Genomic DNA, 17679 nt, shown 5'->3' on the forward strand with positions numbered 1-17679 from the left:
TCATCACAATTTCTTTTTTAAAGTATATTTTCGGGGGCTCAGCGATTAAAAGCACTTGCTGATCTTCCGAAGGTCCTGGGTTCTCTTCTCAGCTCACAATTATGCAGAACTCAGGTCTCTAGAGATCCGATGTTCTTTCTTTTACAAGGCACGCATCAGGTGCATGTAGCGGCAAGCCACTCATACATATAAATCATAAAATAAATAATAAATCTACCCCCCCCCCCCCCGTGGTGGTTGAATTCGTGAAATGCGTTCAGCTACACGCAGAGCTGGGAGCCAAGGGAGACTGATTTCTTCAGCTGCGCATTCCAACCCGGGAACCTGCTGTTCGGTCTCCTGAGTCCAGAGGCTGCACCCCGCCCTGTGTCTTCGAACCGGAAGTGTTGTCTTCCCTGACTAAAAATGGCGGCCGCTGAGTCACTCGCCCACCTCCTATAGCCAATAGCTGCCCGACGTTCCGCTGACTCATATCCGCGACCGCTGCTCTAGGTGATCTGATGCAACGCCTCAGTTAAGGAAGCCTTCAGTGCACGTTGGGGTGAGCAGGCTGCGGTGGTGCAGTGTCCATGTCCTCAGAGGTGATCAGGGGGACTGCGGAGATGGTACTAGGTGAGTGAGGTTCGGCGTGTGGCACGGCACAGAAAGGTTCCGGCCGAATTCCAGAACTTCTCTTAGTGCTCGGCGGGGCGTGGGCGCTCTCCGAAATATTCGTGGGGCCCTGGTCCCTCGCCCCAGATCCACAGACCTGGGCACCCGACTCGGTGGCCCAGGTCTGGTTCTGCTCCAGCCCTGTGGGTCCCTCGGCCACCGCCTCCCTGGCCCAGCCCCCCCTCGAAAGGCTCGTGATTCCGAGGGCGCTGCAAGGGTCCTAGTGAAGCCCCAGATGTGCAGTTCTTCAGTCGTTCTTCTGAAAACGATTTAAAGCTTTTAATTAATTTTCGCACAACCTCACTTTTTCCGTGAGATCCGCAGCGGTGAAAATAAAAAAGATTTAAGAAACGGAGGCGATGTCACAGTTGTAAGGCCCTCTGCGGCTTACCCCCAGAGTTTGGATTTGTTTCGAAAAGCACAGGGAACTGGCGTTTTCGTTTGCTCTCTGTGCATTACTGGGATGCCTGATTCACATCTTGTTCTGTGTTATTCTCATTACATCCCTGTACGTTGTCTATATTATCTTCCTGATTTTATAGATGAAGTTCAGAAAGGTTAAATAAATTCACTCCCAGGTCACTCTGACTTTTAAGGTACGGCATCTAATAAAGTTAGGATGAATTTTAAAATTCTGCCTTTAATGTTGTGCAGCCACATAGAGAGAAGTTCAAATAGGTTAAAATAATGAAAAAAAATTCATATAGGAAATTCAGATTTGCGGTTCATTGTGTTAGGAGGTGGATGTTAGGAGGAAAGTCTTAAACGGAGGTTGGAAAAATAATGTGCTGACTTCTTTTGGTCTGTGGTAGTTTTTTTTTTTTTACAAGTCAGACGATTTTTCAGTTTACAAAGATAGAAAATTATAAAGCAGTTGCATTAAGTGATGAGGGACGAGTAACTTTTCTTTCTTTCTTTCTTTTTTTAACAAAAAAACAAAAAACAAAACAGCAGAGCTCTATGTCTCTGACCGAGAAGGAAATGACGCAACAGGGGATGGAACCAAGGAGAAACCATTTAAAACAGGCCTAAAGGTAATCTCAGTAGGATTTTATTTTATTTTATTTTTATTTTAGCAGTGAGTGTCGACATTGAATGACTTGTCGAGAATTTTATTTCATTCTTTCTTTGAAAAGAAAATACAGCGTCTGGTCACGGGGAGGAGGGAAGGAGGGCAGTATTTGTGTGCCTCTGCCACAGGTATGGAAGTCAGGGGACAACTTGTACCGTTTGTTCTGTTGTCCGCCATGTGAGCTGAGCACCAAATGCAAACTCAGCCCGTCATGCTTTGAGGCAGTCACCTTTACCCACACAGCCATCTCCCCAATAATTTTATTTCAAATGTTAGATTTCGAAAAGGAACCCCGAAAAGGGAAGATATAGGGGATGTACACACATGTAGATTTAAGAGTGGTAGATCAAAGCTCCAACTTACATACATATCAGGTTTTTCCTTTTCTCCTTTATTACAAGGGGTTTATCTCTGCGCTTTTTTTCCCCTCTGTCAGATTGTTTGTTTTTCAGGTCTTGTAACAGTAGGAGTCCCCTCTGGATCACACTGACCCCATTCCCCGGGTGAGTCTGAAGAGGTCTCTTGATGGCTTTATCATAGTACAGATACCATCTTGACCTTGAGACCCAAAGACTTGACATGCCAGCAATCCATCAACGGACAAGCTCTTTAAAGCAGACTCATGAATCTGAATGCTGAAGACAAAAATGCCACTTAATTAATGTACTGTTATTTCGGGGACCTAGGAACATCATCTGAGGTTAGCCCATTCTAAGTGGACTGTTACACATGTCCCAGGAATCCTTTGATTCAGAATTAATTGCTTCAGGTTACGGTGTCCCCACTGTAGTATTTATTCATTGGCTTGTTGAGCGGAATGCTGGAGTCCTCTGACTATAGTTACTCCACCAGGGGGGTGGTTAAATGCCCCCTCTTTGGAAGAGCAAGACCCTGTCACTCCTTTCTCTGTGCATCTATATTTTTATTTTTATAGATGCTTGACAGTATCAGTCATCAAATCCTCCTAACCTTGAAGTGTTTTCTACTAAGGTCAGGTCACGTGGTCATGCTTTAATATGTTTTAACTCTTCAGAGAGATGTCTTTCTCAGTTGGTATGTCTCCTGTGACTTTCCAAAGCCAATGGTGACCCTTGGAAGAGGAATGTTGTTGTCTGAAGGTGTGCCCTTCAACTGTAAAGAATGTTAGTTAGGCTCTTCCCGTCTCTGACATTAAAGATGAGTATCGTGTACTGTTGGAGGAAGGAAATGGATTCCAAGATCTCTGCAGATGAGCTGTGTTGATGGGAGGTAGAGCGACCATACAAAGAATGTAGGTGGTCACAGTGAGCCTGCGCACTGATCATCTGATGGGGCCAGAGCTGGACGTGCAGTCCATCATCGACTGAAGTGTGCTCACAGAGGTGCAAGACTATGAGCCTGTGTTCACTTACTGTTAAGAATTCTCTTGGTGTTAAGATTCACATTTGCTCTACAGTGTGTAACAAAGTGGACTAAGCCACACTAAAAGGTCAGGGTTTCTGTTGCCTTGGGTTTTGGAACAGTGAAGAAAAAACAGGTGAAGAATAGTAGAAGGGATGGGGGGAATAAACTTGCAAAGCAGCTTCTCCAGCCTTGGGGATTGGAAGACTCAGAATGTGAGGGAGGAGGATGGAGTCATCCCTGAGGGATGTACATGTTTTCTCTGGGAATGGGTGGAGATTTTTCAGGAATTTGGGCATTCCTTTTTTCTTTTTATGACTGCTATATGTGTGTGGTCATTTTGTATTCGGGAGAGGAGGGCTTAACTAATCTTAAATAAATGTTAATGTTTCCTCATAAGCCTAACTGTTTAACTCCCAAGTTAGTGACTGTCTTTTGTAACTTTATAGCCTCTGGCCTTTAGCTGAGGAATGAAACCAGATAGGTCAGGATGCATGGCTCATAGAAAAGCTGAAGCACAGGACAGCTCAGTAGCCCTTGAGGGGCTCAAACAGGCAGAGACTAGATGGTACGCTCTCAAAGGTCAGGCTTTATAAACTTCACATTTTATTGCCAGAGAAAATAAGGTACTTCTTTTCCTGTTTGATGTAATAACTCTAGAGAAATTTTCAGACAGTGCTTGAAGGTTAGTTACTAGGATATTCATCTTTGCCTTTGACCTGTAATTCCAGTACCTGGAAGGTAAAGAAAGGTCCAGGAGTTCAAGGTTATCCTCAGCTACATAGCAAGGTCAAGACTGCTTTGAGTTAGAGACCCTATTTTAAAAATTGGCCTTTAGGGGCCAGTAAGATGGCTCATTGAGTAAAGGTGATTGCTGCCAGTCTTGACAATCTGAGTTCAGACCCATGTGGTAGGAAGAGAAAGTTGAATTTCCTAGTTGTCCTCTGACCACACACACCCTCAATAAAAACCTAAGCATTTTAAAATTTTTTATATTCACTAACTTAAACCATACAAGCTATAAACTACTAAATGATATACAATACAGTAATGCCTAATATACCAACCAATATTGATGAGAAAAATAGTCTCGAAAAATTTTCAACTTAAAAGGAGATTAGCCTTCTGTGTAACTTGGCTTTTACTATGTTGAAAGAGTTTCTGACCTGCCTATCTTAGGTTCTGCCTTTGTTATTTTACAAGTCTCTAACTTTTCAGATAGCATTTGCAAAGTGTTTTTGCTTTCTGCTGCCTCTCTTCTGTTGGCATAGCTGTGCTGGTCCCTGTGACCATTTGACTCTCCTCTCTGATGGGTGGAGGTAGGGGCTGTTTACTGTGAGGCTGAACTGGTTGGGGTTTTCAGTAGCATGGTCTGGGGTGTTCTTAGAGCAAACTCGTCCTGTAGGAGGCCCAGTGAGTCGTCCTGCTGCCATGGTTTCCACCTCCTGGCTCCTGATGCTTTCTTTCTTCCAGGCTCTCGGTAATGTTGAGGTTCATGATCCAGGTGTGATTTGGGTTACTAAGCATTGCATAATATTGAAGAAATGTTTTCTCTCTCTCCCTCCCCAAGGCTTTGATGACAGTTGGAAAGGAGCCGTTTCCCACCATTTATGTGGATTCACAAAAGGAAAATGAGGTAGGGTGCCCCCAAGCCTTTTCAAGATTGTGCTTTGTGAAAAATTAGTTTTCTGGCACATAGAGGTGTGGAAGCCACTGCATATCTTTGTGCTCTCTCTGTAGAGGTGGGATGTGATTTCTAAGTCACAGATGAAGAACATTAAAAAGATGTGGCACAGAGAACAGATGAAGAGTGATTCTCGGGAGAAGAAAGAGGTGACTAACGAATTTGCCACTACACATTTTTATAGTTACAACACCCAGAACTATATTTACCAAATGCATTATTTTTAAAATTAGGCAGAAGATAACTTACGAAGAGAAAAGAACTTGGAGGAAGCAAAAAAAATTATCATTAAAAATGACCCGAGCCTGCCCGAGCCGGCATGTGTAAGTGCCTGTCCTTTCTGGTGTTATGGGTTTAGCTGTATCTGCACTTCTGGGTTTGCAGTGCACACATGCTTTGTTACTTCTGGGTTTGCAGTGCACACATCCTTTGTTACTTCTGGGTTTGCAGTGCACACATCCTTTGTTCTACTGTTCTGTCTTTTTAGGAGGGATTGGCAGGCAGTGTTCTGAGTACTGAGGGGTTGGCTTTTTTTTTTTTTTTTTTTTTTCCCCTTAGTTTTTTGAGACAGGGTTTCTCTGTGTAGCCCTGGCTGTCCTGGAACTCACTCTGTAGACCAGGCTGGCCTTGAACTCAGAAATCCGCCTGCCTCTGCCTCCCAAGCGCTGGGATTAAAAGCGTGCGCTACCACCGCCCGGTGAGAGGTTGGCTTTTAGAGGTTCAGTTTGGTCCTTAAGTTTAGACATTCTGTGATGAGCAGATTCTGCTCCGACTGACCAGCAGCAGATGTGGCTACTGTCTGGCTGTGCTGGGTAGTTTGAGGCATAGTTTTTTCACCCAAAAGTCAAAAGCTAGGTTTTCACAAGTGGTACAAATACTTCAGAAGCATTTGTGATTCTTTGAAAGGAGGATTGCTCTTGTGTTTTTTTCCTGGAACCCAAACAGACTGCTGGCCCAGCAGTGAGTTAGGCCTGAGCTTCAGTAATGTTCTGCTGGCGAAGTGTTTGTCAGCCTCAGCTGCTTCCCACTTCCTCTTCTCAGCATTTTCCTGTCTTAGGTTTCCGGTGTCTGGGTATTTAGACCTGTGAGGCTGGGATTGTTGCTAGTGTGGGTGACAAGCACATCTCTTGTGACAACCTGAATTCACTTATTAACTGAATTTCTCTAACAGTACCTGAAACAGTTTTAGGTGTCTCTCATTGCCAATTTTGTATTAATAGAAAAGGACTTTTTCTTCTTCTTCTTCTTCTTCTTCTTCTTCTTCTTCTTCTTCTTCTTCTTCTTCTCTCTCTCTCTCTCTCTCTCTCTCTCTCTCTCTCTCTCTGTAACTGATTATTGTGGGGTTTGGCTTGGTTTGGTTTTTGTGGGGTTTGGCTTGGTTTGGTTTTTGTTGTTCCTAGTTGTTTGGTTGTTGTTTGAGACTAATGTATCCCTGACTGGCCTAGAATTCATAGACCTCTTCCTGGCTTTGCCTTACAAGTGCTGGCATTGAGTGTGTGTGGCATACACCCAGCAGTGATTGTTTCTGACAGGTGACATTTTACTACAATCTATGGAATATTGGTGAAAATGTTGGTTTGTAATAATGACATGTTTCACGTAGTTTTCATTTATATTTGACAGGTAAAGATTAGAGCATTAGAAGGATACAGAGGCCAGAGAGTGAAGGTGTTTGGCTGGGTCCACAGGTTACGCAGGCAAGGTGAGTGGGTAGGTTTTCTTTTCCTCTTTTCAATTTTAGATAATCCTGGTTTTAGGTGAAGGAGAGCATAGAAACTTGTCTTTGGGGTTGTTTAGGTTCTTGGTGTACTGTCTTTTTAAAGGCTGTGATAATTTATAGCCTGCATTTGTTCCTATGCCACATGACTCTGAAAGTTTGAAACTTATATATTACTCCACCTATTAGAAACCACAGTGGTCAGAAGGTATAATAAGTACATCATCCTCAAACTGAATTTTAATTATTTAATGAGAAACAGGGACATGTATTATAAGAGCAGATCCTCATCTAGAATATGATCACAGAATTTTTTTGTGTGCTTATTTTTTATCTTATTTTTTTACGTTAGCATCCTAGTTGGTCCCCTGCCCTCCCATGTATGATGTGTGAGAATGCATGTTTGAATGTATGTGGTCAGATATGTGGAGACATATGCACATGGAGGCCCGAGACTGATGTCTGAAATTACCCAGGATTTATCTTCCACTGTATCTGTTTGAGGCAGGGTCTCTCACTTGAACCCAGAGCTCCTTGATATGGCTGATCTAGCTAACCAGCTTGCTCGGGACAGCTCTTCTAAGGCTGGAATTACAGGGGCCACCATACCCACCTTGCCTGCTTTTTTGCATGGGTTCTGGGAATCTGAAATCTGCTCCTCATGCCTGCATGGCAAGCACTTTAACCACAAGCTGTCTCCCCATCCCCGGCACCTTAGTTTTGATTTTTATACTCCCTTCACCCTGGCATTTTTCTCCTTTTTATTAGTTTGTTACTTTACTATAAGTGATTATCAAATCATTCATAAAAACGAGTGGTATATAAGTGAGTGTGTATCTTCACATCTTCCTGCCCCTCCTGGTGCTCAGCACTGTTGTTCACGTTTTCGGGGATTTGGAAGTAAACATGACAGTGCCTCAGTTCAGGACTGACTGACTGTGGGTCATGTGGGTGGCAAAGGCTGTGTCCAATTAGAATATACAGTACATAAACAATAGGCTTGGGGCACTTCAGATGCAGAGGTCTGAACTTCTGATGCTTACCCTTGGAGCTGCTTATGTAGGGTGGGGTATGGACTCAGGAGTCCCTTGAGACTGGCTGAATTTTGTTTCTCATTTCTAGGAAAGAATTTGATGTTTTTGGTGTTGCGAGATGGTACGGGTTATCTTCAGTGTGTCTTGTCAGATGACTTGGTAGGTATTTTGTCTTAAATATGTCTGAAAGATTGTATTTAATAGGGCCCATAACTGTAAATTTTGAGAATTTAGGGTCTGTACATATTTTAAATTTTTACTATGTTAACTGGATACCTGTATCAAAACCATTGTATATCACACAAGTAAAAAGTTCTGATTATCCCTTAGAAAAGCTAGAGGGAAAGCTTTTGTTAAGGAAATTTTCTGAAACAGAATCTTAGAACAGTATAGAGAGCCAGTTTATGGTGGGTCCTGGCTTGTTTCCCTGGATGTCATCTTCGTAGGAGACTGGATGTCTCCTTGCTGTCCTCTCTCCTCCTGCTCCGCAGCTGCTCTGTGGGAGGGTCTCACACTGAGATTGGTCCATCCTGCCTTGTGTCACTCAGCGCGCTTCTGCTTGCACTGCTTACAAATGGACGTTGTGTCTGACAATATTGGATTTTTATTTCCTTCACACAACTACAAATGAACCTCTGTTCCTCTGGTTATGTCAAGAGGCACATGGTGCCCACTTGGGTTTCTGTAGTTAGTAGCTGGAAGTGTAAGCAGCCCTATCCCACCATTGTCAAATGCTCATCTCTTTTCTTGTAATGACTTTAGCATGTACTGGTCATCATGCTGTAGAGAAGCTCTGTCCACTTAAGTCAAAGATAGACTGTGGGGGTCTGTAATGGGGCTAGTGTCCTTTATCTTATGTGTTCATGTAGAGGGGACAGATATGTTTTTATACAGCCATATGTTTTGAATGGTAGCACCACCGTCCATCGAGTACATTCGTATCTCATTGAGCAACTACTAGGGTGTACTACACTAGCTGTCATATCAACAGGTCATATAAATGCGCTCCATTGCTAAGAGAAGTACTGTGTGCTGCATGGCTACACTGATTTAATGCCTTCTCCAAAAATAGCTTTCGTGCTCACTCGTGCATGCACCCCACCCCACCCCCATTTCAGTGGTGAACCAGGGGTGGTAGCACAGCCTATAATCAATCCCAACTCTTTCTCTTAGAAGCAGGAATGTCAGAAGTTTAAGATCAGAAGTTCAAGATTGGCAGGGCTATATGAGACCCTATCGTTAATAGAAAACCAAACCAAAATTAACTTGTAAATAATTCCTTTACCTTTATTAGAATATTTTAAATCAACATCAGTAGGCTAATACGAGCTTTGGTCTTTTTACAGTGTCAGTGTTACAATGGAGTGGTCTTGTCCACCGAGAGTAGTGTGGCAGTATACGGAACACTAAAGCTAACTCCAAAGGGCAAACAGGTAAGTGAGCCGAACTCATGGAGTAAAGCCATAGGTGTTTAGTCGTTTGTTCCCCAGTGTCTGCAGTGCCACGTTTGGTGTTGTCATATAAATTCACAAATGTCGAATACTATAAAGTCAATATACTATGTCCAGTAAAATATGTACACTGTATGTTTTTATCTTAGTCTGCCTTAGCTATAACAGCGTCTCATGGACTAGGAAATTCATGATGAAAAGACTTTTCTTGTAGTTCTGGAGGTTGGGAAGTTGAAGATAGAGAGGCTACTTTGAGTGATGGCTTTCTTGCTGTGACATACCATGACACAACTAACACATCCAAGTGAAAGAAATGCATTCAGTAGATTTGAATGGGGCTCAGCTAGCTTCTGTGACAAACCCAGTTGTGTGACATTATCTGCTAACTCACTGTCTTACTTAAGATTTCATTGCTGTGGAGAGACACCATGACCAAGGCAACTCTTATAAAGGAAGTATTTACTTGGGGCTGGATTACAGTTTCAAAGGTCCAGTCCATTACCATTACAGGAGGAACCATGACAGCATGCAGGCAGACATGGTTCTGGAGGAACCGAGAGTTCTACATCTTGATCCACAGGCAACAGAAAGGGACTGAATTCCATAGGCAGCCATTCCACACTGGGCAGAGCTTGAGCCTAGAGTCCTCACAGCCCACCCCCACAGTCACACACAAGGCCACACCTCCTTACAGTGCCACTTGCCAGGAGCCAAGGATTCAAACACGAGTCTGTGGAGGCTAAACCTATTTAAACTCTAAGGATTTTAGAAAACATTAGTTTAAACTGAAAGCTTTGAACAGGAATTGGTAGTTTCTTAGGAAAGAAAGAAAGTGTGTGTGGGCGGGGGGGTGGGGGTGGGGGGGGAGGTGACCGAACATAAGAATATATTTTTGCTTTAGTCAGGAGCAGGTAACATATTGTAATAACATTTACCTGTTGCTAATTACAGTTCAAATAGCTACTGTGCTTGTAACTGTTGCCTAGGAAAAACCCTACAAGTGTAGCTTATTAACCACAAGAGGGAGCAAATACTCCTGGTACCAGAGTTCGTGTAAAAGCCTGCCCTGTAATAAAAATGAGTGTCTGAGTGAAGTTCATTGAGTTTTCCTTGAAGTACTGTGATTACAGATGGAGTGGTTGTCATGGTGTTACTTGCTGTCCCACTGGCAACAAGATAATTACATGCTCTGTGAATGAGAGGCTTTTAGAATAAATTACTTCCCATAGAGTCAATAGGGAAAATTCTGATTATCGTTTTCTAAATAGATAACTGCTTTTAGGAAAAAAATTATTCCATTTAAATGTAAGACTTTATTTTTTATTACTTCAATTATGTATATGTGTGTTGATATGTGTTATGTGCACACAAGTACAGTTGCCCTCAGAAACCAGAGGCATCAGATGCCGTGGAGCTGCTTTTAAAGGTAATTGTAAGCCACCCTGTGAGTGCTGGAAACTGCACTCAAGTCCTTTGGACGGGAAGTATGCACTCTCACTGCTGAACTAGCTTTTAAGCTCCATATTTAAGTTACATATGGAGAAGTATGTTAACTAACTGTTTAGACAAATGCTAAAGAAAACAAACCATCATGCTGACAGTTGTTAGTAGTTACTCCAGTCGTGGAATTAGAGTTGGTGTAATTCTTAGTATATGCCTTTGTCTTAGTCTGTGAAGAAACACCATGACCAAGGCAACTCTTATAAAAGACAACAGTTAATTGAGGCTGGCTTACAGTTTTAGAGGTTCAGTCCATTACCTTCATGGCAGGAAGCAGCAGCATGCAGGCAGACATGGTGCTGGAGAAGCTGAGAGTTCTACACCTTGGTTTGCAAGCAGCAGAAGAGGACTCTTTCACAGGCAGCCAGGAGGACGGGCACTAGGTGGAGTTTGAGCATAGGACCTCAGAGCCCACCCCTACAGGGACACACTTCTCCAATAAGGCCACACCTCCTACTAGTGCCACTTCCCATGGGCTAAACATACTCAAACTACCACAGCCTTTTAAATTTACAAAATGCATGTGTGTTTACATGGAAAGAAGTATTAAATGTAAAATTATAGCACTGAGTTATTAGGTCTCTAATTCTGGAGTCTAAAGCTACTAATAATGTTCTTAAAATAACACCTTTCTGAAAACTTGGCTCTAACATCTTCAGTGCTGTTAATTTTTAGTGTCTGTCTCACTCCTTCTGCTTTTCTCTTCTGCCTTTTACACATAAAGGCTCCAGGAGGCCATGAGCTGAGCTGTGACTTCTGGGAACTGGTGGGGCTGGCCCCAGCTGGAGGGGCTGATAACCTGATCAACGAGGAGTCTGATGTGGACGTCCAGCTCAACAACAGGCACATGATGATCCGGGGAGAAAACATGTCCAAAATCCTGAAAGCACGGTCCATGATCACCAGGTGTTTTAGGGACCACTTCTTCGACAGGGGGTACTATGAAGTAAGTGCCTGTTACACAGGTCATCTTTTGCAAGTGGTACCCGGTGCCATTTGGAAGTGGTGGCCGCAGCAGACTTGTTTGCTCCTTCTCACCTTAACAGGTTACCACTCCGACACTGGTGCAGACGCAGGTGGAAGGTGGGGCCACACTCTTCAAGCTTGACTATTTCGGAGAAGAAGCATTTTTGACCCAGTCCTCACAGTTGTACCTGGAGACCTGCCTGCCAGCCCTGGGAGATGTTTTTTGTATAGCTCAGTCATACAGGGCCGAACAGTCCAGGACACGAAGGCACCTGGCTGAGTATGCAATTGATTACCTCAGCGGCTCCTAGGGCTGTGGGAGAGCTCAGCTGGTAGATTGCATGCTCAGCATATACAGGGTTAAGTCTCCAGTATCACATAGCTGTGAACCTGGTGGCAGGTGCTGCTAATCTCACTTGGGAGGTAGAGGCAGGAGGATTAGATGTTCAGGGCCAGGCTGGCCTATAAGATCCTGCCAAAGAAGAAAGAAAAGACAGTTCCTTAGGCCACAGCCAAAGTCTATTCTCTGATTTTCCTGTGAGCTTTCAGTGAGGCTTCTGAGATACCCACAGTTCACTCTGGACACTTCCCCAAGGTTCAAATTTTTGCTTGAGCAGGGCGGTGGCGGGCGGTGGTGGCGCATGCCTTTAATCCCAGCACTTGGGGGGTTGGGAGGAAGAGGCAGGCGGATTTCTGAGTCCGAGGCCAGCCAGGGCTACACAGAGAAACCCTGTCTCAAACAAACAAACAAACAAACCTTTGCTTGAGAGAAACGTCTGTGTAAAATAAGAGCAGCGCTCAGCTGTGTCTGTTCTTCAGGTTCACTCATGTGGAAGCTGAGTGTCCTTTCCTGACCTTTGAGGACCTCCTGAACCGTTTAGAGGACCTAGTGTGCGATGTGGTGGCCAGAGTCTTGAAGTCTCCAGTGGCAGGCATAGTGTATGACCTCAATCCGGTAGGTGTAGTGTTCTCTCCAGATGAAAGAATTCCAGTCTTTGTAGAAGACAGAAACACTCTGTTCTTGTAGGTTTAGTGAACTGAAATAAGTAAATAATGTTCTGAAAATTTAAAACTGGTAAATTGCCAATGACTGTATTTTAGTTTATAAAAGAGGCAGTCATAAGTATTTCTTCATCTGAAACACTGTTTCCTAATAATGATCTGCAGAACTATTTTCTATGTTAAAGAGTTTATTGTTACTGTATGTGTAATGGTGCAGATGGAAGGCAGAGAACAACTTGTGGAGTTGGTTCTCTTCCCCCTCCCCACCCACCTTGGTCCATGGATCAGGCCCTGGGTATCTGGCTTTCATGGCAAGGGCTTTACCTGCTCCGCCATCTCTCCAGGGTCTATTTCCATACCCTGCTTGTGTTTTTATTTTACATATTAAAAATACATATATATATATATATATATATATATATATAAAAGCAGAGCACACACATACATATGAGTGTTTTGCCTGCGTGTATGTCTATACCATATGCGTGCATTGTCTCTGAAATTGAGAAGGTGCTGGATCCCCTGGAACTAGAACAGCTGGTTATAAGCTGCCATGTCGGGGCTGGCGATCGATCCTGGGGCCTCAGGAAAAGCAGCCCATACTCAACCACTGAGCCATTTCTCTAGCCCCCACCCCTTTTTTGTTTCTTAACAGGCATTCCTAGGCTGGATGCTTTCTTTCTATCCAGTTTTCCTCTTTTCTCTTTACTCTAGAACTTTAAGCCCCCCAAACGGCCGTTCCGCCGGATGAACTATGCAGATGCCATTGAGTGGCTGAAGGAGCACGATGTAAAGAAAGAGGACGGGACGTTCTATGAATTTGGAGACGTACGTGTCCCTTTCTCATTGCTTCAGAGGGGCTTGTATGTTTGAGCAAGTTTCTGGTTGTGGCTGCCTCCTGATGCTGGATGTCTCTCCTTGCCTTCAAGTCAATAATAGTAACAGAAACTACTTCGCAGATTATCTGGATTCCTGATAGCGTGCACTTTAGAACAGGGTCTTTCTTGTGGAGTTCCAGAATGTTTGAGTTCCTTCTTTGACACAGCATCCTTTTCTCTTACTGCTCATGAGTGTGCCTCAGCCAGCTCATTCTTCAGCCTCCCTGGCTAGGAGCCCAACATGCAAATATTCAGATATGTACTTGACCATTCCTGCTTCACTGTTGGCATGTGCATTCACAGGTGAACCATGAGTGGCTGCTGCTCTGCAGAGCTTTGCTTTGTCTTCAGAAGTGATTTACATAGAGAACAAATGATGTCTCCGGTCTCCACACATTGCCCTTGCTGTCTTGTAAATTCAGTTTATGATGTATAGCATAACTCCGAACTGAAGTGTTAAAGTACCTTATTATATCTAGTACCTAGTGTTATTGAGTGGAACAGTCCCCAGCTATAGAGCTAATGTCTCAGTGCCCTACATGGGCTTCTCTCTCAGCCTGCTATGTAACTGAAGGCTAGTGACCCAACTGTCCTCACGTCTACTGTGAAGTGACACCCTCTCCTACCAGATAAGGTGGTCAGGGCTGGTGGCACAGGAAGCTCTCAGTGCATGCTGGTGTGTATTGTGCATTTCTCGATTCTGTAGCACAAGGCCCTAGAGCTAGTGAATAGTCTGCAGGCTTTTCCAGGTATACCTTTATCTCCTACAGAACCCCAGTGTAGGAGACAGATACAACCTAAGAGACCAGAGTGTTCCCCATTTCATCCTTGTCTCCAAACCTTCAGAGAGCAGAGCCAGTGACTTCCCACTTCTGCTTCAGCCCTTACACAGATCAGTGAGTCCTGTCCAGTTCTCTGCCAGCTCTGACTGCCATAGGAGTTTTGAGTTCCGTTTCAATACAGTTTCTGGAGGAATGTTTTGAAAGAGACTAATTTAGCTTGGTTTATCATTTTTCCTGGTTATAGTTGCAGGTGTGATAACACAAACTCGATGTTGGTTATTTATGACTGTTTCTACCATCGAATAAGTGATTGACTTTAACAGGGAAGGAGTACAGGTGACCGTTTAAAGATGAATATCATCGGAACTTTGCAGATGGGTCACGTTCTGGAGCATACACTGACTGTCTTCTGCTCTGGAGACTAAGTGGGCCGTATTTGCTTGAGAGCATGAGTCTGGCTGACCAAGAGTCAGAGCAGTATCTGGGCCTAACTTAGGTGTCGGGGCAGCAGGGTCACTCCATAGCAGCACTCAGCACACTGCCTAGGCTGTGGTAAAAGCTGATCCTGCCACAGCTCATTTGATAGCCACAAGTAGGCTTTATTTCTTTTTTAAATAAATTATTCCTATATACATGGGCATAGGTTATAGGTCCACATGCATTCTCTAGTGTATTTTAGGAACTGACTGAAGACTAAAAAGCTGCTTTCTTTTTGCAATTTGAAGTATTAATGAAATCTGGTTTAACCTCAGGATATACCCGAAGCGCCTGAGAGACTGATGACAGACACCATTAATGAACCAATCCTGCTGTGTCGCTTTCCTGTGGAGATCAAGTCCTTCTATATGCAGCGCTGTCCTGAGGATCCTCGGCTCACTGAATCTGTCAGTCCGTGGTTCCATGAGTATTAGAGAATTTGCTTTTTAAGGGTGTGGGAACTGTCATTTGAGATAAGATGTAGCTCATGGCAAGAATTTCATAAATCTAGAATGACAGTGATTAAAGTAAAAATCACTTCCCTGGTAACACTTGACATGTTCTGTTAAAGAGTTTGAATAATACTTGAATTTTGTGTAGTCGTGGGGCTTTCTTTCAAGTTAGCAGCTTGATATGTAATTTCCCTAAAGCCTCGCATCCGTGTCTGGTAGAGTGGTGGTAACTGTGGGATTTTCGACTTACTATTTTAAGGTGGATGTGCTGATGCCTAATGTCGGTGAGATTGTGGGAGGCTCGATGCGCTCCTGGGACAGTGAGGAGATTCTAGAAGGCTATAAGAGGGAAGGGATCGACCCCACTCCCTATTACTGGTATACAGATCAGGTAAAAGCAATTGTTTAAACTTCTTTACAGTTTTTCACTGTAATACTTTTTGCATACATTGTTAGGAGTTCAGAATCCCATGTATTCAGATGAGCTGTGTGTGCTTCATGTAGCAGTGGGATATTGCCATTTTTGTCTTTAGCCCAGTTATACATCAGTTTCATTTGTAAAGTTCTACTGCGGTTTGTTCTTGGTTTTGTTTTGATGTGAATGGGTATTTGGCCTGCATGTTTGTTTCACATGCAATGCCTTCAGAGGCCAGAAGAGGGCTTAAGATCTCCTGGATCCTACCAGCATCTAATACTGTTCCTCACTTTCCTCTGATCTATCAAGGCAATTAGTTTGGAAGGTGAAATCTCTTACTTTCAGATGGTTCAGTGAACTATTCCTCTCTGCATGGTTTATGAAGGCGAATGGATTTGGGTTGAATTATTACTATGATGAGCTAACTGTTACATTGTGGAAGTTAGTTCATCGTAGTAATAATTTTAATGTGATTAGGTACAGTTTTAAAATAAGCATTCTTTCTCTCATTTATTTAACAGAGAAAATATGGTACATGTCCTCACGGAGGGTATGGCTTGGGCTTGGAACGATTTCTCAGCTGGCTTCTGAACAGGCATCACATCCGAGATGTGTGCTTGTACCCTCGATTTCTCCAGCGCTGCACGCCATAACCACGTGGCCCCGAAGCACGAAGGAAATGAAAAGTTAAGACTGCCTCTACAAAAGAACAAACGCCCAAATTGTCCCTTGACTTCCTGTTGGGAGTAGTAGCTTTTTCCTGTCTTTATGTTCTTTCTTCCCATTATCTTAAAAAACAGTAGGTATTACTTGAACATCAGGTGACGTTGATGCTCCTTTAATAAAAATACTCACTACAACATTTTAAGGAAATATACGTCATGTCGCTCTTTAGTTATGGAGATACCTTATTGTACTGTAGGTTACAATCATTGTACTAAATAAACCATACATGATTATCCAGTTTTTAATTGTGGTCTGACATTCCAGTACCTCCACCTTTTTGTCCTTTTAAGTGTCACTGGAATTCTTTATCATACACATCTGTTACAGCAAGCATCTAAAAGAGACATTGGCTGTTTGACATAAAAGAAACTAGCGTCAAATACACAGCCCTTTCCATTCACTATTGATCTTTTGTAAATTCATACAGTGTTCACAATTCTGAGTGGTATGAGTTGACAGGGAAAAATTAATGAAGGTGGATTATAATTTGCAATGAACATGATTTGGATGGTGGGTTATTCAAATGATTCTAACCCTCTAAGCCTTTAGTTTAAGAACAGGGACTTCCCTCACAGGTGTAATTCCTGAGTAACAAAAAGTAAATCTGTTTCCAAAGACTTTGCACCTGGAATCTTAGCCACCATAGACAGCTAAGTTGTCCCTGACTCGTCCTTGGCTACCATCTGCACTGCCTTGCAGACTCAGCAAGTTTACCAATGGCTGCAGTGCACAGTTGCTCTCCCCCAAATGCATGCCGGGTATTCTGATGGGGTGTATCCCACGAACCAATAAATGAGCAGTTGTTAAAAAACAAAGCATTTTGCTGACTTATTTTCTCAATGTTGACCATCTCTGACTCACATTTCAAATCTTAAGCATTTATATTTATTATTAGATTCTGACGTTAGTATTATTAGAGTTACATGACGGTGACAGAATGAGTTTTTAAAATTTGATGGATGCTTGGATCCTAGTTACAACTTTTTTACTTTCAGTTGTTAGTTTTAAAAACATTAAATTCCCTGGTTAGTTTTAAAAACATTAAATTCCCTGGTGTTTTCAAGTCAGTAAATGACTGATGGAAATGGGCCATTGTGACCTAGTACCTGGAGGAAGGTCAGTAAGCTGTGCCCAGTCAGTTTAGCAATAGTGTCACCAGAATTTAAAGGATGGACGAGGTTAAGCTCAGTACCTTGAATTTTGTATAAATTGTATAAATAGGTTGATAGTTAAGATATGAAAAGAGAGCAAGGATTGGGTAAGAAAAGGGATCAGACTATGGGACCAAGGCCCCATCCATGAGTGCTTTGTCTTACTGTGTGATTCTTGCTCTGCTCTTAGGATTAAAGATGCCATCTCTCATTCCTTTCAAGGAGCAGCTTGCAGACAGCCCAGATTCTAGTTTCCACTTTCCTCATTAGGTCATCTCCTAGCTCTTTCCTCTACCAAAAACTCTTCACTTGGCCTTCTGCAGTAGACCTCAAAGAAGTGA

The 17679-nt window shown here is 43.1% G+C and overlaps 1 protein-coding gene across 3 annotated transcripts; it reads left to right on the forward strand.

The window, feature by feature from the left end:
* The first annotated feature begins 397 nt into the window (after positions 1 to 397).
* Nars1 (asparaginyl-tRNA synthetase 1) lies at positions 398 to 16432 on the forward strand. 3 transcript variants are annotated; one of them, XM_034518117.2, is made up of 15 exons: positions 398 to 612; positions 1603 to 1685; positions 4674 to 4739; positions 4844 to 4936; positions 5021 to 5110; positions 6411 to 6489; positions 7627 to 7697; positions 8885 to 8971; positions 11214 to 11435; positions 11536 to 11735; positions 12275 to 12410; positions 13172 to 13285; positions 14870 to 15001; positions 15306 to 15437; positions 15983 to 16432. In XM_034518117.2, exons 1-15 carry the CDS (start codon positions 570 to 572, stop codon positions 16112 to 16114), a joined length of 1680 nt encoding a protein of 559 aa, XP_034374008.1. In that variant the 5' UTR covers positions 398 to 569; the 3' UTR covers positions 16115 to 16432. The 3 variants fall into 3 exon arrangements, with proteins under 3 accessions (XP_034374008.1, XP_034374007.1, XP_076768672.1); XM_034518116.2 differs by having other exon boundaries at positions 464 to 612; positions 1606 to 1685; XM_076912557.1 differs by lacking the exon at positions 398 to 612 and adding an exon at positions 2176 to 2226 and having other exon boundaries at positions 1606 to 1685.
* The last annotated feature ends 1247 nt before the right edge of the window (positions 16433 to 17679 follow it).

This window comes from Arvicanthis niloticus, chromosome 14, assembly GCF_011762505.2.
Source record: "Arvicanthis niloticus isolate mArvNil1 chromosome 14, mArvNil1.pat.X, whole genome shotgun sequence".
Taxonomy (NCBI): Eukaryota; Metazoa; Chordata; class Mammalia; order Rodentia; family Muridae; genus Arvicanthis; species Arvicanthis niloticus.

Coding starts and splice junctions, on each gene's coding strand:
- Nars1 (XM_034518117.2), top strand. CDS start 570: ATGTCCTCAGAGGTGATCAGGGGGACTGCGGAGATGGTACTAG. Junction 4,937..5,020: donor ATTCTCGGGAGAAGAAAGAG/GTGACTAACGAA, acceptor TTTTAAAATTAG/GCAGAAGATAACTTACGAAG. Junction 5,111..6,410: donor GCCTGCCCGAGCCGGCATGT/GTAAGTGCCTGT, acceptor TATATTTGACAG/GTAAAGATTAGAGCATTAGA.